The 24,565-nt window shown below is 44.9% G+C and overlaps 1 protein-coding gene across 1 annotated transcript in view; it reads left to right on the top strand.

The window, feature by feature from the left end:
* The first annotated feature begins 21,877 nt into the window (after positions 1 to 21,877).
* Positions 21,878 to 24,565, top strand: part of LOC138096918 (zinc finger protein 665-like) — a 39,783-nt gene continuing 37,095 nt past the window's right edge. The window contains exon 1 of the mRNA XM_068993156.1: positions 21,878 to 21,934. Coding sequence (XP_068849257.1) covers positions 21,878 to 21,934 — 57 coding nt within the window. The remainder of the gene's footprint in view (positions 21,935 to 24,565) is intronic.

Genomic DNA, 24,565 nt, shown 5'->3' with positions numbered 1-24,565 from the left:
TGTCAGAATTTCTAGTGCATGTTCAGGATTAACTGCCCATTAGGCAGTTCATACATAAGAGAAACCACATAAATGTTATTTATGTGGCAAACCCTTCAGTCACAAGAAATGACATTGCAGATCATCTGAGAATCCGTTCTGCAGGGAAAGCTTACACATGTAGAGAAAGCAGTAAAATATATCAAGTTTTTGACCCTCAGAAAATTCAAACTGTAGGAAAACTACACACATGTGTTAGGTGTGGGAAAGTTTTGATTATCTGTTCAGCCTAATTTTTTTTTCTTTTTTTACAAGATTGCGATGGTTTTCATGTACATCAACATGAATAGGCCATAGGTGTACATATGTGCCCTCCCACCTGAACCTACCTCTCTCCCCACCATATCCCTCCAGATTGTTGGAGAGCACTCGCTGGTACATCAAACTTTCACGGGCTCTTTTACATATGGTAATATATATGTTTCAGTGCTAATCTCTTAAATCCTGCCATCCTATTTCTTTTTTTTTTTTCAATAGGTTTTCCTTAGCGTTGCTTTTTCTATCCACGTTATGACCCAGTTTTAATGTTTAGTTTACATTTCTTTCCTGCTTTACACTAATAAATACATAACTCAGTGGGTTATTTTGAGACTTTTGTAACATTAAAATGCACGTAGACGATGACAGGGTACATAGTAGGTGCCCTGTAAATGTAAAGAAAGACATTTCCTTTAGGACTTGAGTTCAGTCAGATAATACACATAGAAACATTTACAAATAGTGCCAAGTTGATAATATTGGTGAAAAAAGTTCTAGTCTCTTCTTAAGACTTTGTTTTACAATGAGCTTTCTTGTCCACAACTGACAGATCTTTCAGAAACAGACAACAAAGAAATGAGAGAAAATATATTACAATTTTTCAACAAGAAGTAAATTGCCTAATTACTGTCAAGTGATCATATAGTAATTTGACATTCCATTACATTAAAGTATTCGCTTAAGTATTATATATTCTGATGTAAACAACTTTTTCTCATATAAGTATTTGAAGCTTTGTCATCCTAAGCATGGAACAGAAAGTTTTATAAAGAAGTATGTATTTCTCATTAAAAGTTTTTCTCTCTTTAATAATCTTTAAAATTCATTTTTGGCTATGCTAAGTCTTCATTTGCTGGCTTCTTTCTCTTTTTACAGCAATCAGGCTATGAATTCTCCACATAAACTTGGCTGGGGTATGGTTGGAGACTGGCATTTTGAGGCTTCTTTTGGTCAGTCCAGAGGACTCAATGTCTGTTTTTTTGGCTGTACTGAGCCTTTTTTTTTTTTTTACTGTACGCGGGATTTCTCTAGTTGCAGCAAGCAGAAGTGACTTTCTAGTTACTTGTGTACAGGCTTCTCATTACTGGAGTTACTGTTGCAGAGCACAGGCTTTAGCGCACAGGCTCAGTACTTGTGTCGCACGGGCTTAGTTGCTCCGAGGCATGTGGTATCCTCTCAGACCAGGGATCAAACCCAGGTCCTATGCATTGGCAGGTAGATTATTTACAACTGGACCACCAGGAAAGTTCTGCTCATTGTCTTTTAACTGTGCACTATATAAGGCCAGAAATGGTATGGACCTAACAGAAGCAGAAGATATTAGGAAGAGACGGCAAGAATACATGGAAGAACTGTACATAAAATATCCTCAAGACCAAGATAGTCACCATGGTGTGATCACTAAACTAGAGCCAGACATCTTGGAACGTGAAGTCACGTGGGCCTTAGAAAGCATCACTACGAACAAAGCTAGTGGAGGTGATGGAATTCCAATTAAGCTGTTTCAAATCCTGAAAGATGATGCTGTGAAAGTGCTGCATTCAATATGCCAGCAAATTTGGAAAACTCAGCAGTGGCCACAGGACTGGAAAAGGTCAGTTTTCATTCTAGTCCCTAAGAAAGGTAATGCCAAAGAATGCTCAGATTACCACACAATTGAACTCATCTCACACACTAGCAAAGTAATGCTCAAAATTCTCCAAGCCAGGCTTCAGCAATACGTGAACCATGGACTCCCTGACGTTCAAGCTGGTTTTAGAAAAGGCAGAGGAACCAGAGATCAAATTGCCAACATCTGCTGGATCATGGAAAAAGCAAGAGAGTTCCAGAAAAACATCTATTTCTGCTTTATTGACTATGCCAAAGCCTTCGACTGTGTGGATCACAATAAAGGTTGGAAAATTCTGAAAGAGATGGGAATGCCAGATGACCTGACCTGCCTCTTGAGAAATCTGTATGCAGGTCAGGAAGCAACAGGTAGAACTGGACATGGAACAACAGACTGGTTCCAAATAGGAAAAGAAGTACGTCAAGGCTGTATATTGTTACCCTGCTTATTTACCTTCTATGCAGAATACATCATGAGAAACACTGGACTGGAAGAAACACAAAGTGGAATCAAGATTGCCGGGAGAAATATCAATAACCTCAGATATGCAGATGACACCACTCTTAGGGCAGAAAGTGAAGAGGATCTAAAAAGCTTCTTGATGAAAGTGAAAGAGGAGAGCGAAAAAGTTGGCCTAACGCTCAGCATTCAGAAAACGAAGATCATGGCATCCGGTCCCATCACTTCATTGGAAATAGCTGGGGAAACAGTGGAAAGTGTCAGACTATTTTTCTGGGATCCGAAATCACTGCATATGGTTACTGCAGCCATGAAATTAAAAGACGCTTACTCCTTGGAAGAAAAGTTATGACCAACCTAGATAGCATATTCAAAAGGAGAGACGTTACTTTGCCGACTAAGGTCCGTCTAGTCAAGGCTTTGTTTTTTCCTGTGGCCATGTATGGATGTGAGAGTTGGACTGTGAAGAAGGCTGAGCGCCAAAGAATTGATGCTTTTGAACTGTGGTGCTGGAGAAGACTCTTGAGAGTCCCTTGGACTGCAAGGAGATCCAACCAGTCCATTCTGAAGATCAACCCTGGGATTTGTTTGGAAGGAATGATGCTAAAGCTGAAACTCCAGTACTTTGGCCACCTCATGCGAAGAGTTGAGTCATTGGAAAAGACTCTGATGCTGGGAGGGATTGGGGGCATGAGAAGGGGACGACCCAGGATGAGATGGCTCCATGGCATCACGGACTCGATGGACGTGAGTCTGAGTGAACTCCGGGAGATGGTGATGAACAGGGAGTCTGGTGTGCTGCAATTCATGGGGTCGCAAAATGTCGGACACCACTGAGCGACTGAACTGAACTGAACTGATGTGTGTTAATACACTGCAAAACAAAATTGGGATCATCAGTCAATAACTGGGAGATCTGAAACCAGGAGAGACCCCCAAACTTCTCTAGACTTGCTGAAGAGGTGGATGTATCCAAAAGACGGGTTCTGAAATACCAAGGCCAGAATGTCCAAAGCACAGTATGGTGCCTGCTTTTCTCAATCCTGCATTCCCTCAGGGTGCACTTTCGCTGGGCCACTGCAGTGACTAATAAGTTTGATCCTTGAAGAAGTGGAATGTCAAGACATTTTTCTCCTTGGAAGTGTTAGTATGAAGTAGCCCTTTTTAAGAGTTGTGTGTTTCACATTCTGTCTTGTCAGTTCAGTTAGTTCTGTCGCTCAGTCGTGTCCGCCTCCTTGCAACCCGATGAATCCCAGCACCCCAGGCCTCCCTGTCCATCACCAACTCCTGGAGTTCACCCAAACTCATGTGCATTGAGTCAGTGATGCCATCCAACCATGTCAACCTCTGTTGGACCTGCAGGACTCCAAACGTTATGCCAAAACCCTTCCTTCTATTGTGATTATCCCACAGAATTTTAAGGTTTTATTAAAAGTGTTGCAGTTATTTAAACTAATGAGCAATCAGTGGTGCAACACAAGACGTGAGAGATCCTCAAGTACTACTTCACCCTGACAAGATACCTCTGGAACCAAACGGAGGAACAAGCAGGTAGGTGTATGCTCAGCTGGGCTCACCCGACCCCGCCTCTCATAAGTCCCGAGGCAGACAGGTGTCCTAGGCTCCGCCCCTCATTGTCCCTTTCCGCTAGAAACTTCTGCTCGGGAGTTGCTGGTTTCTCTACTCGAAGAATGTGAGTTTAGAGCAATTCCTGAAGCTGAGTCTTGGTAGGTGCGGTTGCCCCGGGAATAGTGAGGTACTGTTTTTTGCTTTTTAGTCTGTTAAGCTCCACATGTAGCGTCCCCTCTACTCCATATCTGCGGTCTTGGGTCGCTTAGGACCTTCCTAATCCCCCAGCCTTTCCTCCCCAAGTAAATTCAGTTGTTCCTTGAGAGGCCCGAGGTCTAATTTCCTTTCAGTGTAAAATCCTGAGGTAACATATATCGTGCACGAAATATATAGTAATTTATAGGGGGAAAGTCATTATAATTGAGACATGGCACTTAGAATTTTGTAAATATACCAAAACACTTGTTCAGAAACTAGCTTAGAATTTCATCTTTGCAACTGGTGGTGGAGCTGGAATTCTTTCTCGAGTGTTAGGGAGGTGTATTACTGTCTTTTTCTGGTTTATATGACCAGGGTAATAAATTGACTACAGGGACTGTTCATTTTAGGAGATAAATCTGACTCAGTAGCTCAGACGGTAAAGCGTCTGCCTCAGTGCGGGAGACCTGGGTTTGATCCCTGGGTCGGGAAGATCCCCTGGACAAGGAAATGGTAACCCACTCCAGTACTCTTGCCTGGAAAATTTCATGGACAGAGGAGCCTTGTAGGCTACGGCCCATGGGGTCGCAGAATCAGACATGACTGAGTGACTTCACTCTCACTCTTCTCACACCGGCAGACGATGGTGATTAGTCTCTGAATCATATTATGAGGCTACATGTTCATTTCAAGCTTCAAGTTCTGTTTTATACTTTGACAAAAGCATTAGGCCAGCGGTTTTTAGTTTCCCCCACCCAGATTTACTGTACTTAATGTGTGATTATATTGTAACTCATGCTACATTCCTACCGCACAACTGTGCTCATATCACATGATAGTAAAGTAATGCTCAAAATTCTCCAAGCCAGGCTTCAGCAATACGTGAACTGTGAACTTCCAGATGTTCAAGCTGGTTTTAGAAAAGGCAGAGGAACCAGACACCAATTGGAACATCCGCTGGGTCATGGGAAAACCAAGAGAGTTCCAGAAAAACATCTATTTCTGCTTTATTGACTATGCCAAAGCCTTTGACTGTGTGGATCACAATAAACTGTGGAAAATTCTGAAAGGGATGGGAATACCACACCACCTAACCTGCCTCTTGAGAAATTTGTATGCAAGTCAGGAAGCAACAGTTACAACTGGACATAGAACCACAGACTGTTTCCAAAGAGGAAAAGGAGTACATCATGGCTGTATCTTGTCACCCTGCTTATTCAACTTATATGCAGAGTACATCATAAAAAATGCTGGGCTGGAAGAAGCATAAGCTGGAATCAAGATTGCCGGGCGAAATACCAATAACCTCAGATATGCAGATGAGACCACCCTTATGGCAGAAAGTGAAGAGGAACTAAAAAGCCTCTTGATAAAGGTGAAAGAGGATAGTGAAAAAGTTGGCTTAAAGCTCAGCATTCAGAAAACGAAATCATGGCATCTGATCCCATCACTTCATGGGAAATAGATGTGGAAACAGTGTCAGACTTTATTTTTTGGCTCGAAAATCAGTGCAGATGGTGACTGCAGCCATGAAATTAAAAGACGCTTACTCCTTGGAAGAAAAGTTATGACCAACCTAGATAGCATATTGAAAAGCAGAGACATTACTTTGCCAACAAAGGTCCGTCTAGTCAACGCTATGGTTTTTCCTGTGGTTATGTATGGATGTGAGAGTTGGACTGTGCAGAAAGGTGAATGCCGAAGAATTGATGCTTTTGAACTGTGGTGTTGGAGAAGACTCTTGAGAGTCCCTTGGACTGCAGGGAGATCCAACCAGTCCATTCTGAAGGAGATCAGCCCTGGGATTTGTTTGGAAGGAATGATGCTAAAGCTGAAACTCCAGTATTTTGGCCACCTTATGCGAAGAGTTGAGTCATTGGAAAAGACTCTGGTGCTGTGAGGGATTGGGGGCAGGAGGAGAAGGGGACGACAGAGGATGACATGGCTGGATGGCAGCATTGACTGGATGGACATGAGTCTGAACTCTGGGACTTGGTGATGGACATGGAGGGTTGGCATGCTGCGATTCATGAGGTCGCACAGAGTCAGACACCGCTGAGCAACTGAACTGAAGTGATCTGATGCACCTGGTTTACATGAAGTGAAAATAGAAAAATAAACATGTAAACTATTAGGAAATAAACTTCAGGAACTAAGGTTAAAAGTGGTAACCCTTTTTGACCTTGGAGAATTTGTAAGCAATTTGTTTTTGATTATTTATTTATTATTGGCTGAAGAGTTGTGGCTCAGGGGCTTAGTGGCTCCACAGCATGTGGGAATTTCCTGGACCAGGCATTGACTCCTCGTCTCCTGCATTGGCAGGCCGATTCCTTATCCCTGAGTCACCAGGGAAGTCCAGAAATCATTGAGAATGCACACTACATGGTGGCATTTTTGGTTTGTTTGATAAACTCGAAATTTCATCGATTCAATCCCAACTTTTTGTTCTTGTTACTTTGAAGTCACTGAAAGCACAAGAATAAACCAAACCCAAAGTTTGGTTTGGATACTGGGACAGATGGTATGTTATGAGAATGTTTGTTAACTGATGCAGCTTTCTAGTAGGAGCACTATAGACTTCCAATCTGATGGGACTTTCTCAGCCTGCCCAGATAGGCAGCATAGGAAGCGGTTGGTTTTAAAGTCTAGAGGTATCAGTAGTCAGACATCGGAGAAACCACAGTGAGACTGTTTAACAAAACACTGAAGGTTTACTTATGCTATGAATTCGTTATATTCCTTTTCCTGCTATACAGATATGTTCCATTCTATCTGGCTGTTGAAGATGGTAGTAAATTACTATTTATCTGTTTTATTAAACAGAAAAATTACTATTTACTATCTATTGCCTAAGACTTTTTACACTAGCCTAATGAACAGTAATGTTTAGAAATATTTAATATTAATAAATACTAAATAGAAGTCTAGTTTTCCAAAGCATATTAAAATGTTGATGTAATATTATATAATTAATAACTACGCTCCATAGGTCATTGTCAGCTCTAGTAGAATTTCCTTTTTCTTGAGTTTTTTTTTTTTTTTTAAATACTGTGATGGTTTTTGCCATTCCTCAACATGAATCGGCCATAGGCATTCATGTGTCCCCTCCCTCCTTCCCCAGCCTATCCCTCCAAGTTGTCACTGAGCAGTGGCTCTGGATGCCCAGTCATATATCAAACTCCCACTGGCTATCTATTTTATATGGTGGGCCTGGCGTGCTGCGATTCTTGGGGTCTCAAGGAGGTGGACACGACTGAGCGACTGAACTGAACTGAACTGAACTGAACTGAGTATATATGTTTCAATGTGATTCTCTCAAATCATGCTGCCCTATTTCTTTTGTTTTTTCAAGTTTTTCCTTAGCGTTATTTTCTCTGTCCACATGTTGTGACTGAGATTTAAAGTTTAATTAACATTTCTTCTCTGCCTTACACTAACAAATACATAAGTCGGTGGGTTATTTTGACACTTGTAATCTGAAAATGCCCAGAAGACAATGACAGGGAACATAGTAGCTGCCCTATAAACATGAAGAAAGTTCCTTTAGGACTTGAATTCAGGCAGTTAATACACACAGAAACATTTATAAATAGTGCAAAGTTGGTGATATTTTGGTGAAAATAAATTGTAATGTCTTCTCAAGATGTTTTGTAGTCTGCTTTGTTGTCCATATCTGACAGAGCTTTTGGAAACAGCACAGCAAAGAGAGAACAAAAATTAAAACTGTCTGATTACCGTCAAATGATCATCTAGTAACTGTTGACATTCCGTTACATTGAGGAAGTATTCACTTATGTATTATATATTATGATGTAAACAAGTTTTTCTCAAAAGTATTTGAAGCTTTGTCATCATAAGCATGGAACACAAACAGTTTCTATAAAGAAGAATGCAGTTCTCATGACAGGAAGTTTTTTCTCTCTTGTTTAATAACTTTAAATTTTATTTTTGGCCGTGCTGGGTCTTCACTGTGCCCTGGCTTTTGTCTCCTTGCGGCGAGCAGGGGCTATACATTCTGTACATAAAATACATCAACGTGGCTGGTTGGTTGGAGACTGGCATTCTGAGTCTCCTTGTTGGGTCAGCCCAGATCCCTCGATGTCTCTTTCCTTCGGCTGTGCTGAGCCTTTTTTTGCCGCGCATGGGCTTTCTCTGGGCGCAGCAAGCAGGAACTGCTCTAATTGCTGTGCTGCCTCCTCACTGCTGGAGCTGCTCTTGCTGCAGAGCACACGCTTTGGAGCACAGGCTCGGTACTTGTGTTGCTCGGGCTTAGTTGCTCCAAGGCACGTGGTATCCTCCCAGACCAGGGATCAAACCTGTGTCCCATGCATTGGCAGGTGGATTCTTTATCACTGGACCACCAGGGAAGTGTCAGTGAGTGGCTTTCAACTGAGCAAATTCCAGTATCTTTCAACCAGGATCCTCCTGTGTCTTTTAACTGTTAATACCCTGCCAAATAAAATTTGGGGTCATCACCCCATAACTGGGAGATCTGAAAACCAGGAGAGACACCCCAAAACTTAACTGGACTTCCTGAGGCGTAGTATGGGCCCAAGAGGCTGTTCCTGATTTACCAAGGCTACTATGTCAGAAGCTCAGAATGGTACCTGTTTTGCTCCAGCCTGCATTCCCCTCAGGGTGCATTGTCGTTGGGCTGCTGCAGTGACAAATAAGCTTGATCTCTGAAGAAGTGGAATGTCAAGGTATTTTTCTCCTTAGAGGTGTTACCTGAGCTGTTACTAAGAGCTGTGTGTTTCACATTCCAGCTTGTCATCCCTACACAAAGCCAGTTCTTGTTTACTTAAACTGCTTAAATTAATTCTAATTGCAGGAATATTTCTGGGTCCAGCCACCACCGCACATCAACCCCCAGTCACCCCTACCCACCCCCAGCCCGGCCACCACACCGTGTTTCAGTTCCCATACTGAACTGCTTCAGCCTCATCAGCAGGAATCCTGTTAAGAGGAAACCTTTCTTTCCAACGGAATTATCCCATAGAATTTTAAGTTTTTACTTTAAAACTGTTACAGTTATGAGCAATGAATGATGCAACACAAGACGGGAAAGACCCTCATGTACTTCTAAACCCTGACAAGACCTGGGAACCAAAAGGAAGAACACAGAAGGTGTCCTCTCGCCCCGCTTGGCCCCCGTCGGCCCCGCTCGGTCTCGCTCGGCCCCGCTCGGCCCCGCTCGGCCCCGCTCGGCCTCGCTCGGCCCTGCTCGGCCCCCCTCGGTTCCGCTCGGCCCAGCTCGACCCCGCTCGGCCCCCCTCGTCCCCTTTCGACCCCCCTCGGCCGCCCTCGGCCCCTTTCGGCTCCGCCCTTCACACGCCCAGGCGCGGGAGAGTGCCCTACGCCCCGCCCCTCGCTGAGGCATTCTTCTGATACCAATGGCTGAGGAGTCTCCAGTCTCCGCTTTGACGCAAGCGATTCTACAGCCAATTCCCGAAGCGGAGACTTGGTAGGTGCGGCCGACCATTGCAAACGGGAGGTACTTGTTTTGTTTGTTTTTGTTGTTGTTAAGCTGCGCCTGTGGGGTCCCCTCTCCTCCCTCTCCGTGACCTCCAGTCACTTCGCACCTCGCTATTCCCCGACCCTTTCCTCCAGCCCAAATAAATTCAGTCGTTGTGAGAGGCCCAGGTTCTGATTTCCTTTCGAAGTAAAATCCTGAGGTAATACATACAGTGCACGATATACGTAGTATTTCATAAGGAAAAAGTCATTTTAATTATGATGTGGCACTTGATAATTTTATAAGGATCAAATCCCGTGTTCGGAAACTAGTTTAGAATTTCAGCTTTGGGACCGGTGCTTGAGCTGAAGTTCTTTCTCGAGTGATAGGGAAGAGTATTACTGTGCTTTTTTGATTTATATGAGCATGGTAGTAAATTGACCGCAAAGACTCTTCATTTTAGGAGATTAGTTTCAGTGATGCTGGTTACTTGTATGAGCATTAGAATCAAAGAGAAAGATAAAATGGTCGCAGTGCTCAGTCAGATCTCTTTGAGATCCCCAGGGACTGTAGCCTGCCAGGCTCCTGCGTCCCTGGGATTTCCCAGGCAAGAATAGTGGAGTGGGTCTTTGTTACGTCGCTCAGTCCTGTCGGACTCTTGGCAACGCTATGCCAGTAGGCAGGGTTCCCTGCCCTTCACCGTCTCTGAAACTTGCTCAAACTCCTGTCTATCCAGTCGGTGATGACATCCAGCCATCTCATCCTCTGTTCTGCCTGCCTTCCATCTTTCCCAGCATCAGGGTCTTTTCCAGTGAGTTGGCTCTTCACATCAGTTAACCAAAGAATTCGAGCTTCAGCATCAGTCCTTCCAGTGAATATTCAAGGTTGATTTCCTGTAGGATTTGTTTTGGAAAAATGAGAATCCAGTGTCTCAAAGCACACCTCGGAGGACACTCAAGACTGTGGAGTACAGTTTATTACCCTAGGAGGTCCAAGGGGAATCGGTTCTGAACAAGGACCCTGACATTTTTGAGAGACTCGGTTTTATACCCTCACTAAGTGACTGTTTACATGTTCGCACCTTATTTTGATGTATATGATTTATTTTTACAACATGTAGGTGTAGGGAGAACTAACAATTAAGGTTAAAGGGGAACAGTAATTACACTTCATGGGGGATATCTTCATTGTTAATCTAACCTGGGCAGCCTGACCTTAACTCCCGTCTTTGCTATCTGTGGGGAGGGAGGTCTCCAAGGAGACTTGGTTTTACTTTAAAGATAGTTTCCTCATTCTTGGGCAAAGTCAAGGCCCAGTTCACCTGCTGTCTTAAGATGGCTGACAGGCCTCAAGATGGAGTTCCTCCTGCCCTCCTCAAAGCAGCTCCAACAGACTGATGGTCTTAAGGGACTCATCTTGCTGTACAAGAATCTGCTCCAGCACCACAATCCAAAAGAATGAATTTGTCTATGTTCAGCCTTTTTTATGGACCAGCATTCAAAAAGCAAAACTTTGATTCTAATTTTTATATCATAGGCTCTTCAGATAAAACATTCAGTTGCTTAAGCACTGCATAAGAACATGATAAAATTTTTATTTTCTACTGTTCCCCTTATATAATTGTTGAAATGGAGATGATCTGCAATGTATATATAATATTTAGATCATGAATAATGTTCATAACGCCATTTATCATGTTTTAAAAATAGTCCACAAAAATGTCTGCTTTCCTATTTACACCTCTCATACAGAGGGTTACCATATGCAGCTGTTCTTGGCTAGATACCACATCCAAAGACCCAGTGGCAGTATGTTCGGGACTTTTCTGGTGCCTCAGACGGTAAAGCGTCTGCCCGAAAGGCGGAGGACCCGGCTTCGATTCCTGGGTCGGGAAGATCCTCTGGAGAAGGAAATGGCAATCCACTCCAGCACTCTTGCCTGGAAAATCCCATGGATGGAGGAGCCTGATAGGTTACAGTCCATGGGGTCGCAAAGAGTCGGACACGACTGAGCGACTTCACTTTCACTTTAGGTGACAGGTTAAAGCAAAATCAAAAAAACCCATGAATTTAATTCGAAACTGTATATGATATTAAATATTTGCTGCTGCTGCTGCTAAGTCGCTTTAGTCATGTCCAACTCTGTGCAACCCCATAGACGGCAGCCCACCAGGCTCCCCCATCCCTGGGATTCTCACTGGAGTGGGTTGCCATTGCTAGGAATTTGATATTTGGAGAGAAGAAAATAGAGTCGACCCTTTGGAAAATATTTGGGAAAAAAATTCCATGATATTCCAAAAAGCACAGCTTGAATTTGCCACTCATCTCAACTATTTCCATCGCACTTAACGTTATATCTGGGCTTCCCTGGTGGCTCAGATAGTAAAGAATGTGCCTGCATTGCAGGAGACATGGTTTGATCAGTGGGTGAGGGAGATCCCCTGGAGAAGAAAATAGCCACCCACTCCAGTATTCTTGCTTCCCTTGTGGCTCAGACGGTAAAGCGTCTGCCTGCAATGCGGGAGACCGGGTTCGCTCCCTGGGTCGGGAAATTCCTCTGGAGAAGGAAATGGGAATCCATTCCAGTATTCTTGCCTGTAATTCCCCATGGACAGAGGAGCCCGGTAGGCTACAGTCCGTGGGGTCGCAAAGAGTCAGACATGACTGAGCGAGTTCACTTCCAGGATTCTTGCCTGGAGAATTCCCGGGACAGAGGAGCCTGGCAGACAGAGTCGTCCGACTCAATGGAGTCGCAAAGAGCCGGTCACGACTGAGCAACTAACATTACATTATTTTGAGTATAGGGACCTTTGTTGTCAATGTGATGCTGTTGCTTTTTAACTTCCTTTCCAGGAAGCAGAGGTCTTTTAATTTCCTGCAGTCACCTTCCTCCGAGATTACACTATTAAATTGTTCCGCCCTGCCCCTTGCTCCCCGAGGCCCCGCCCATCTCACCGACCGGCTTCCTTCTGTGACCCGCACCGTGACAGCTTGTGTCCCTTAAGGCCGCTTCCCCAGGCCGCCCCCGCCGTTTCCCTGCCGGCCCGCGCAGCTTTCCACATCCGGAAGCGGAGAGCCGGTTGTGCAGCTGTCTCAGCAGCGCGGCGTGAGTTTCTCTGTTTCTTAGACACAGGTGCCGCTCTCATTCGGCTTCCTTCGGTATCCCGGGTCTGAGTGTCTCTGCTGACTCTAAATCCCGCGCCCGAGCTACCAACCCCAGCAAATTCAGACGTCTCCGTGAGCGACGAAGGTGTATCTCCCTTTTGGTTTAAACCGCACTGCAGCCGGTTCCTGCTTTTGGAACTCGGAAACGCTGCTTTTCGCACTTGCTTCCGTCTTAAAACCATTTACTGTCCCCTCTGCACTTCCTGCACCCCATAAAATTCTCTTCCATGAGGGGGGCATTTACGCTCCGCAGTCCTCAGCCTCTCCGTCTCGGCCCCTGGAGGCCACGTCCTCGCCCAGGTCCTGGGATTCTGCGGAGCGCACCCGATTGTTAGACCCACTCCCTCCCAGCGCCCATATCTCCTTGGCCTTGTCTTCATAATGACCTATCCCCTGACCCTGTGTTGTGGTGGGTGACCTGGGGCAGCCACTTGACCCTCGTGGTTCTTCCATCCCAAATTTGGCTCTTACAGGAGGAGGGCTTCTTATTCAGCCGCCATTCCCTTAAATAGTGGGCGTGGGGTGGGGTGGGGTGTGGTGTGGTGTGGTGTGGTGTCATGAGAAGCAAAGACATCGACTTTGAGAGAAATAGAAAACTGAAAAGCCCGAGGAAGAATCGATGACAAGAGAATTGGTGAGGAACTTGCGAAGAGCTGGGTACATGAAAGAGAGGAAGTCTTGAAGGTTGCGGGTTAGGCAAGGACAGAAGTTTAGAGAAAAGCAGGATCTCCGGAGAGTTAAAGGCGAGCAAATTAGGAAGGTGGTGTTCAGTCCGAGTCTTTGCGACCCCTGTATCTCATAATTTCCTGAAATTCATGTTCATTGAGTCCAGGGATGCTATCTAAGTATCTGATCCTCTGCCGACCCCTTCCATAGCCTTCAAGTAGAGGGGCTGTAAATCAGGGGTCCCAAAGAGGGCGACAGTGGAGAGGCGGTTCACACAGAGAGCCCGCAAAGGAGATACAAGAGTTGGAACCTTGGCTTACAGAACAATAGCCTGCTGGGAGAGAAAGGGGACTCCTAGTGATTGGGCTTCCCTCGTGGCTCAGCTAGTAAAGAATCCGCTGGCAATGCGGGAGACCTGGGTTCGATCCCTGGGTTGGGAAGATCCCCAGGTTGGGAAGATCCCCTGGAGAAGGGAACAGCTACCCACTCCAGTATTCTGACCTGGAGAATTCCATGGACTACAGCTACGGGGTCGCAAAGAGTCAGACAGGACTGAGGGACTTTCACTCACATCCAGTAATTGGAGGAGCTGAGAAAGCAAGCAAGCTGAAAGGAAGCATAGCCACTTGGGGGTGCCAGAGTGTTGGGAGGAAGGGAGGGCGGAGATGGAGGATGAAAGGCAGAAATTCGTGGAGATTTAGGATCATCAAGGAGGTTGGAGTAGAAGCATTTTGCAGGGAACAGATGGCAGAGAGAGGCTGGATGGGAGTCAGGGAAGAAGTAAAGAGTAGACAGGCACAGCTGGAGAGCAGAGGGGAAGAGAAAGGGAGACGGAGAAAGAAGTAGGGAAGCAGATGAACTAAATGAATTGGAAACAAGTAGCATGCAGGTGGGGGAGGGGACTGGATCCAGGAGAGTGCTGAATTGGTTGGATAAGGATTATGAAGTCGTGATGCATTGATTTTTGACTTACCTCATAGTTCAGTCGGTAAAGAATCTGCCTGCAATGCAGGAGACCCGAGTTCAATTTCTGGGTGGGGAAGATCCTCTGGAGAAGGAAATGGCAACCCACTCCAGTGTTGTTGCCTGGAGAATCCCATGGACAGAAGAGCCTGGCGGGCTACAGTCCATGGGATCGCAAGAGTCTGACACGACTTAGTGACAAAACCACCACATTGATTTTTGGCTTTAGGATCTAATAAATTTAAAACTTGTTTCTTTACTTTATACAGATGAGAATTGCAAAACTTCTGTCTGTAAGGCTTGTGCCTTTCATAATTATTTGTATTAAAAGATAACATCCATGTGCAAAACTGACTGACTCTCTTACTACATGGTGCCTTTTCCAGGAACATTAAATATGTTCTTTGTGATCATTTTCCTTTTTTGCTTTCTCCTTTCTTTACATTTCATTCTTTTTGTAGCTTGGAATAGATCATTCAATACCGAAGTAAAGAATTATTTGCTTCTGAAATAAGATTTGTTGCCCTCCTGTAGTTAATTCAAGTCATTGTTTTCTAAGTATGCTGTGTTCTCAAAAGTTTTTTTTTTCACCTGACACCATAATTCTTCAGTGGAAAAATTAACAAGCTGATTCACATTAGGCTTGTTTCATGTTTATTTGAGTCCCATTTGCTGTTTCTTCTTGATGTTATATTTTCGAAGCATTTTTCTGGTAACTAGTAAAGCGATGTAGACTGTTTTGATGAGTACTTAGGAAGAATGTCAGTGATCTTTCATATTAAGAGTCACGACCTAATTTAAGCAGTTCATCTGATACTCCATTTTCCTCTCTTTTATGTGATCGGGTAACTAGTGAGCAATGAGGTGATCTGATGATGTTTCCCTCGGGTCCAGAATCTGAGCAACAGTGACCTCTGAAATGATTGGCCAAATTGGGTGTGTGACTGTGTGTGGCAATTCTTGGAGGGAGAGCCCAGTTGTTACTAGAATTTGAAATGGGTCTCAGTTTTGAAAAATGAGAAAGGACAACAGTAGGATGGAGGTGGGGACATATGCTTAGAGTGAGATAGATTATCAGCAGATGTCTTCTATGAATAAGGGTCAATCTGCAGGGAGGCCTTCCACCTCCACTGGCTTCCCCGTGTCCTCGGGGCAGCATCCTGACTCCTCATGTGTCTCTGCAGCCCTTTGTCACCCTCAGGTCACTGCCAGTGTCTCCAGCCTCATCCTGGGAGCTGACCCCGTTCTTATGGTCAGTGTGTCCTGGTCACATTCACTTAGTCCTTGTTCATAGACATCAAAACCTTCTCTGTCTGGGATCTTAGTTTCTATGTCTGCCTTTGGTCATTAATCACCGTGGCCCTTGCTCTTTCTCTTCCTTCAGGTCTAGGCCAGCGAGGTCTCCCCGTCTCCTTCTCATATTCTCTGTCACATTAACCAGGTTTCCTGCCTCTGTATTAATCACCTTCATCAGAAATGCCCTTGTCCTTTGACTGTTGGAGTCTTTCCTCTTTTCCCTCCACTGAAGGATGCACCGTGTTCCTCTTCCTCCCTGGATGCTCACAGCGTCTCACTCTGGGGGTGAGGACTGGGAATGTGGGTTGGGCTGAAGAATTCTCAGGGGAGACAGAGGGGACAAGGTAGGTGATGATGGTTCCTGTATCTGTTCTGAACATTTCAACTCTAATTGATCCTTACCCCATGTGGACACTTAATCACTGGAAAGCAAAAAGATACAAGGAGTCCTAATGAGCCCGATAGATCTAGTGTCTTGAGGTGTCCCCATGTTTTAGTCTGCTGTGTCACTGCTCACTGCAGCCCCCAAGTCTTCTAAGCTCTGTCCACCCAGGGACCGGTTGCCATCTTAGACAGCAGCTGTGCCTTCCAGCAGTTTATCTGCTCAGAGCAGGGGATGCTGAGTTTACTGTGGTTAGAGTGGCCAGAAGGTGTGGAATCCAAGGGGATATGAGAGAGTCCCACCTCCTTAAAGATCAGGGACATCTTCCAGTTAGCTCTCACTGGGGAGTTCGAACAGGGGTCAGTGAGACTAGGGTCTCTCTATCTTTGTTAATTCTTTACTGAGCTCAATCCAACCAAATCTCAAGGGCCTGTAAAATTTTCTGATGTCCCAAGTTGCTGGCAGGTTTTCCCAGGAGGGCCAGCTCCTTGGTCTCTGTACTGAGTGCCAAGTGTCCTTGGATTTGTAGCCTGTGCGCAACTCTGTTGCAATGCTCATGCCCTTGGTCTCTGCTGTTTATCCCTCTTGTTCAACCATGCATGAAGAGGTAGAAAACTGGGGGAAAGTAAAGGGGAGCTTGTCAGAGTCTCCAGGAGGGCTGTGGCAGCAAGAGTAGGGCTCTGGATGAACCCAGCGAATGGGGGTGTGTGTGTATGTGTGTGTGAGAGAGAGAAAGAGAGAGGCATTCATACTTGTGGGATCACGTGGTGTGTGGAACTGTTGACAAAGGTGTTCTCAGTTCTACCTGGAGGACCTGGATGTGGGGTCATGGCCAATTGTGGGCTGCGTAGAATGGTGGGTGTGCCATAGTGTCTTAGCTCAGTTTCCCTGGGACCCAGATGCTGTGACTGAGGGTTGCATGACTGGGTTTCTTTGTGAAACACATGATCACACCTGTGGAGGAAGGAAGGAAGTGGGTTGAGGACTGTTACCCTGCAGTGTGTTAGAATCAAGGCCTAAGCTTAGTCCACAGGGAGGTCTGGGTGCAGGAGGATGGGCACAGTGGTCCCAGAGAAGGGGGACGGGATCCAGGAGTGCCCCACAGCACCCCCTCCACACAGTGGATTTTCTGGTGTCTTTAGGGAGGGCAAGAATCAGACCCATAGAATAAGTGTCGTTAAAATTCGGGAGATCACTTTGTGGATTACCTATAGTTTTTCTTTTAGTTTGAGTTACTAATGAAGAAGATTTGAGATGCAAGGTAAAAAAAGAGAAGTTGGCGTATTCTTTGGAAGATGTTGAAGTGGCACTGGGGCGTGTGCATCAGCCTACACATCTGTCTTGTATTATTAGATTTTGGTGATGACAGTTTGGGGCTGCTGGGGTCACTGTTACTGATACGATGTCTTGAGTCTGGTTGGTGTTTGGGTGTCTTCATGTGTATTATTCCATCATTAAAACAGGAGTTGTTAAGGCTTGAAACCTTCTGGGGATTGCATAGCAGGATGGGTAGATTATTAGTAGGTCTCTGGGGAGTGTGTTGGCCCAGATGCAGGTTTGGAAGTTTCTTTCAGCCTCAAAGGGAATGGTTGGTCCTCAGCTTTGATGGCAGAAGTTTCACCTGATGCAGTGAAGGCTTGTTCTTAGAATCTGAGGATTATTAGCTCCACAGCAACCTGTAGTAAAGAGGCTTATTCTGGAGATGACGCAGCTGCTTCTTGTTGCTGCCAGCGCAGTGGATTCCTCTACTGTTTTCTCATCGTCTTTACAGATCTCGGGCGTCTGCCACGTCCGTGCACAGTACAGTTAATGGTTGTAAACGGTTGAAGGCAATGTAAATGGTACATGGAATACAGTATGGAGTTACCGAAAGATTAAAAATAGAACATGCATAGGATCGCGCAATCTCACTTCTAATCATATAGCTAAGAAAAGGAAAATTTTAAAAACTGTTCATGTATTTGGCTTTGCCTGCGTCCTGCAGGATCTTAGGTTTCAGTGCACCGACTTTCTAGTGTGGTGCTCGGGCTTAGTTGCTCCGCCGCCTGTGGGATCCTAGTTCCCCCACTGGCGATTGAACCCGCATCCCCCCGAGAGCTAGGCAGGTTCTTCACCACTGGGCCACCAGGGAAGTCCTGTGCAAAAATCAGTATTTTGCAGGAGTAACCTGCACTCCCTTAACCCATACTGTATGATTCACAACAGCTATGTGTTGTAGAAACAACCTGAATGTCTGTTCTCAACCGAGTGGATGATGAAACTGTGATGTGTGTATGAGACAGGATGGGTCCTGGGACCTTTTACTGCAGTTCTCCACCTGGATGAACCTCTTCTCGGGTATCAGGCCCCAAAGAAAGTGTAATTGAACAAAGAAACTAAACCTACACTCATGAGCGGACAGCAATTCTGAATAATAAGTAAAAGGACCACAAACCAAGCTTGATTTCTGAGGCTCCAGAAGCAAAAGCAGGTCACTTCCCATGATTCCTGCTCACAGCACCTCCCGGGAGCCTGAGGTGGGGCAGATCACCTCAGCTTCCTTCCAGCCATAACCAAAGGGATCAGCTCACCCCACTTTTTGGGAGGAGCAGGGGCACACACTTTTTTTTTCTATCTCTCCTTACTGCAGCAAGAGTCCCAATAAAGCCTTTCTTGAAATTCCCCTCTGGTCTCATAACTATTTCTATTGATTACAGAGCCCCAGGATCCAGGTTGAAAACATGTAAGTGTAAGTGTTAGTCACTCAGTCATGTCACACTCTTTGCGACCCCAGGGACTGTACCCTGCCAGGCTCCTCTGTCCATGGAATTCTCTAGGCAAGAATACTGGAGTGGGTTGCCATTCCCTTCTCCAGGGAATCCTTCCAACCAAGGGATCAAATCTGTCTCTTATGCCTTGCTGGCAGATTCTTTACCTTCTGAGCTCCCAGGGAAGTACTCACTGGTTACCCAGGCACATATACACACATATTTGTAACAAAATACTCAGTTCAGTTTAGTTGCTCAGGCATGTCTGCCTCTTGGCCAGCTCATGGACTGTAGCACTCCAGGGTTCCCTGTCCATCACCATCTGCCAGAACTTACTCAAATTTATGTCCACTGCATCAGTGATGCCATCCAACTATCTCATCCTCTGTCATCCCTTCTCCCACTTCAGTCTTTCCCAGCATCAGGGTTTTTGTCAGTGACTCAGTTCTTTGCATCAGATGGCCAAAGTATTGGAGTTTCAGCTTCGGCATCAATAATTCTAATGAATAATCAAGAATAATTTCCTTTAGGATTGACTGGTTGGATTTCCTTGCTGTCCAAGGGACTCTCAAGAGTCTTCTCCAGCACCAGAGTGCAAAACCATCAGTTCTTCCGCATTCAGCTTTCTTTATACTCCAACTCTTACATCCATAGATGACTACTGGAAAAACCATAGCTTTGAGTAAATGGACCTTTGTTAGAAAAGTAATGTCTCTAGTTTTTAATATGCTGTCTAGGTTGGTCATACACATAGCTTTTCTTCCAAGGAGCAAGTGTCTTTTAATTTCATTGGTGCAGTCATCATATGCAGTGATCTTGGAGCCCCCCAAAATAAAGTCTGACACTGTTTCCACTGTTTCCCCAGCTTTTTGCCATGAAGTGATGGGACTGGATGCCATGATCTTAGTTTTCTGAATGTTGAGTTTTAAGCCAACTTTTTTAACTCTCTCACTTTCATCAAGATGCTCTTTAGTTCTTCTTCACTTTCTGCCATAAGGGTGGTGTCATCTGCATATCTTAGGTTATTGATATTTCTCCTGGCAATCTTGATTCCAGCTTGTGCTTCATCCACCCCAGCATTGCGCATGATGGGCTCTGCATGTACGTTAAGTAAGCAGGGTAATAGTATACAGCCTTGATGAACTCCTTTCCCAATTTGGAACCAGTCTGTTATTCCATGTCCAGTTCTAACTGTTGCCTCTTGACCTGCAGACAGATTTCTCAGGAGGCAGGTCAGGTGGTCTGGTATTCCCATCTCTTTAAGATTTTCCCACAGTTTGTTGTGATCCACATAGTCAAAGGGTTTGGCATATTCAATGAAGCAGAAGTAGATGTTTTGTGGAACTCTCTTACTTTTTGATGATGCAGTGGATGTTGGCAATTTGATCTCTGGTTTCTCTGCCTTTTCTGAATCCAGCTTGAGCATCTGGAAGTTCACAATTCACATACTGTTGAAGCCTGTCTTGGGGAACTTTTAGCATTACTTTGCTAGCATTTGAACTGAGTGCAATTGTGCACTAATTTGAACATTCTTTGGCATTGCCTTCCTTTGAGATTGGAATGAAAACTGACCTTTCCCAGTCCTGTGGCCACTGCTAAGTTTTGCAGGTTTGCTGTCGAATTGATTGCAGCTCTTCCACAGCATCATCTTTTAGGATTTGAAATAGCTCACGTGGAATTCCATCACCTCTGCTAGCTTTATTCATAGTGATGCTCCTTAGCCTGACTTGATGTTGCATTCCAGGATGTCTTGCTCTCGGTAAGTGATCACACCATCTTGGTTATCTGGATCATGTATATCTATTTTGTAGAGTTCTCCTGTGTATTCTTGCCACGTCTTCTTAATATCTTCTGCTTCTGTTAGGTCCATACCGTTTCTGTCCTTTATTGTGCCCATCTTTGCATAAAATGTTCCCTTGGTATCTCTAATTTTCTTGAAGAGAGGTCTTGGTTTGCCATTCTGTTGTTTTCCTCTATTTCTTTACATTGATCGCTGAGGAAGGGTTTCTTATCCTTTCCCGTGTAGATGGAGATTTAGGTCACTTAGGAAAGCTTGGGTGAATGTAGAGAATGTTATGCTAACTGAATTAGGACAGACAAGGTAAGACTGATATTCTCTGTGCTCGCTTATCTGTAGAATGTAAAAATGTGAAACTCACTAGTACCCGACAGTGGGATGGTGGTAATCTGGGGTTGGGAGGTGAGGAGGTTGGGGAGATGTTGGTTGAAAGGTACAGACTTTGAGTTGTAAAATGAGTGCGTCCTGGGGATGTGTGTGCAGCACGCTTACTGTTGTTATCCTATTCTGTTACTGCATGCTGGGAATTTGTCAGGAGAGTACGTTGTCAGTGTTTTCACCACACACAGAACATGGGCATTTGGAGGTGATGGATGTGTTGGTTCGTGGATTGTGATAAATATTCCACAGTGTACACTTGTCACATGATAACATGATGTATGATATATGTACACAGAACCCTTCTCGTTAGTCTTAGTAAAGCTGGAAGGTGGCCTGGGCTTCATCCTTCACTAGTGCTCAACCCAGGCTTCACATGAGATCATGAGGCATTTTGCCTGGGCGTGTCTTGTACCCCTCCCCCACAGACACGCTCCTCAGGTTCTCATTCGGGGCCCCAGGAATGTGCACAGGCCACGGATGATTCCCATCTGGATCCTGCATTGAGCACCAGGGCTCTTAGCCTCCACTTCTGAGACTGAGATCAGGCCCTGGGAGAGGGGAGGGCGCTCTGCTGTGAGTGGGGCTGGACCAGGGCCTGCTGTGTGACCTGCACGGCAGTGTGGGGTGAGCGGAGGTGCCCCCTGCTGCTGTGTGCATGAGGCCTCACCAGGAGGGGAGTGTGATCCGAGGGAAAGTGTGGGAAAGTCTTGTGTTGGTCTCTCTGTGGGAGTTGACCGTTCTGAGTCCCTCCTCAGACAGTGGCCACAGGGGGCTGTCTCTGCCTCATGGTGAGGGCTTCCCTGTGTGTGTGGTTGGGGCTCATGAAGGGGATGTGTTGACCCTAAGCATTAAACAGCATGTTTTCTACTTTCATGATACAACTGTGAAGACTCATGGATGAAGGAGCGCAGAAGAGGAAAGAACAGGAGTCAGGCATGGCTCTTTCTCCGGTAAGGTCATATTCTCAGTGGATTCTCACACTGCCTTCCTGAAATGCCCTTCTCTGGACTCGCTAATTGTGTCTGACTCTGAAGTATCCTGTCTGACTCCAGTACATGCACACTCACCCGGGGCCTTCCCTCAGGGCCTGGCATCTCCACTTAGATCCTGTCTCCCCATGACCCGGTGACCTGGCCCTTGTGAGGAGGTTCCCTTGGGCACCGTCCTGGCCAGGGCTTCTCACCCATGGGTTGGAGATGGGGTCTCATGCTGTTGGGCAGCATAGGTTGCTTCAGGCCCATGTGGATGTGGTGTCTGCTCTCAGTCAATCAGGATAAAGAAGCTGTAGGTGGACCTCACGTATTAACATGTACAGTACATGGTAAAATCTGCCAAAGAGGCCACTGAGGGGAAATAAGTGCTGACTTTTTATAGTACATTTAAAACCAAATGAGCACCTCCTTGAAAACTTAAGTGTTTGGGAATGGAATGGAACGTTCAGAAATAGATGTCAGGGCTAGGGAGTGTTTCGTTACACCATCTAATTTAAACTGTGAAATCAGGCTTACTAATTTTTTTTTCTTTCTTTTTTGACCACATGATTCAGCTTCCAAGGTCTTAGTTCACTGAGTAGGGATCGAACATGAAACCCTGCAGTGGAAGTGAGAAATCTTAACTACTGGACCATGAGGGAATCCTCCAACTTCACTAATCTTGATTCAGTATTTTCTTAGTGGAATAAAATAATAAAGTTTGGAGTTTGTTAATCAGTACATACCTAAAATTAATGATAGAAATCACAGTATTATTTTAGAAACTTATTTATTTCCTGTACAGTATCTTCATTGCTTCAGTGTCTTTTCCCTAGTTCTGGCGAGTGGTGGCCACTCTCTGGTTGCATGTACACGCTTCTCATTGCAGTCGCTTCTCTTGTCTTGCAGCCTAGGCTCTAGAGCACGCCAGCTTTAGTAGTTTGACCTCCTGGGCTCTACAACTCTGGCTCCGGAATTGAGACTCATCATCTTAGTTGCCTCTCAGCATGTGGGATCTCAGACCAGGCAAAAAGCCACATGCCTTGCATTGTCTAGTGGATTCTTTACCGTATACCATAGCGAGGGCCACATATTTTAAAATACAGGTATTTTATAAAGATTGGAAGAAATCTTCTGTATATTATTTTCTGCTTGTATTACTTTTTATTGTTTTTGAACTAGAATAAGATAATGTTGCTGAATTCCCTGGTGGTACAGTGGCTAACAATACGCCTGCCAATGTAGGGTCTGTGGGTTCCATCCTACATCTGGGAAAATGCCTCAGAGCAACTAAGTCCATGGGCCACAATGATTGAACCTGTACCCTAGAGCCCGGAACCCATAACTATGGAAGCCTGCACTCTCTAGAGCCTATGCTCCAAAACAAGAGAAGCCACTGCAATCTAAAGCCCGTGCACTGCAGCTGTAACTCCAGAAAGCCGACTCACAGCAATGACCACCCAACATAAGCAAAATAAATAAGCTTTGAAAAAGAAATAGAATGTTGACAGAGTTACTGAATGAAGAAGTAAAATAAAGAAAAGAGTGGGAACCCACTCCAGTATTCTTGCCTGGAGAATTCCATGGATAGAGGAGCTGGTGGGCTGCTGTCAGCGGGATTGCAGAGTCTGGCATGAGTAAGCAGGAAAACAACCACTTCCACACACAGCAGATTGAGCTCTGAAAAACAAATCTTAAGTGTCTAGCTTTCCTCCTGCAGATTCTCCAGTGACTTCAGTAGCTTTTGAAATAAATTCCAAAATCCATAGATCTTGCATAAATTAGCCTCTGTCTGGCATCACCCCAAGTACATTCCCCATGTTCCAGTCACACTGGCTGACTTTCTGTTCAGTGAATATCTTCCTGCCTCAGAGCTGACACTCAGGCTGTTCTTTCTGCTTGCAACACTCTTCTGTTTCCCACCTTGCCAGTTCTAAGTGTTTCTTCCTCACAGAGACCTTGTCTGATTTTTCAGTGTAGCTTAGACTTTCTGTTTAATCTTGTTTTAGCACCAGGCCTGTATCAGAAGACTTATTTCAGTAGTAACGTTAAAATTGTGGATGAAATCGGCTGGCTGTCTGCCAGATGATGAAATTGGCTGCTAGACTGTAAGCTCCATCATGTTCACTGCTATATTTCAAGTTTGAGGCACAAAGCTGACGCTGAATGAATTTTGATAGAATGAAAGAAAAAAATGAAGACAACTCTTCTTATTTCAATCAATTGTGTGTTTACACATGCATGCATGAATGCATGGATATGTAACTCCGTGGTTTTATTACTAAAACATCCTCTCATAAATAATGGTGTATGCTTTGTAGCAGTTTCAGTTGTATCTTAAGTGTATTTCATGGTGTTAAGTTTTTTCTGCATCATCACATGAATGATGTAAATTGTAGTAAGATTATTGACATTGTGAGGGTTGCGATGGGAGAGGGTGTGACCCTGTATCGTGACCATTTATGCTGTTCTGTTGTATTTCAGCTTCCTTGAACTTGTTTCAGGTATTTTCAGGAAACTCTCTGCTTCTCTGGTAATTAACTGGTTGATTCTTTAGGTTCAGTTGTCACTCCCAACCATGTGAGCTCAGGTGCTGTTGGCTCATTTCTT

Source organism: Capricornis sumatraensis, chromosome 20, assembly GCF_032405125.1.
Source record: "Capricornis sumatraensis isolate serow.1 chromosome 20, serow.2, whole genome shotgun sequence".
Classification (NCBI taxonomy): domain Eukaryota; kingdom Metazoa; phylum Chordata; class Mammalia; order Artiodactyla; family Bovidae; genus Capricornis; species Capricornis sumatraensis.
This window is presented reverse-complemented; position numbering and strand designations above follow the sequence as displayed.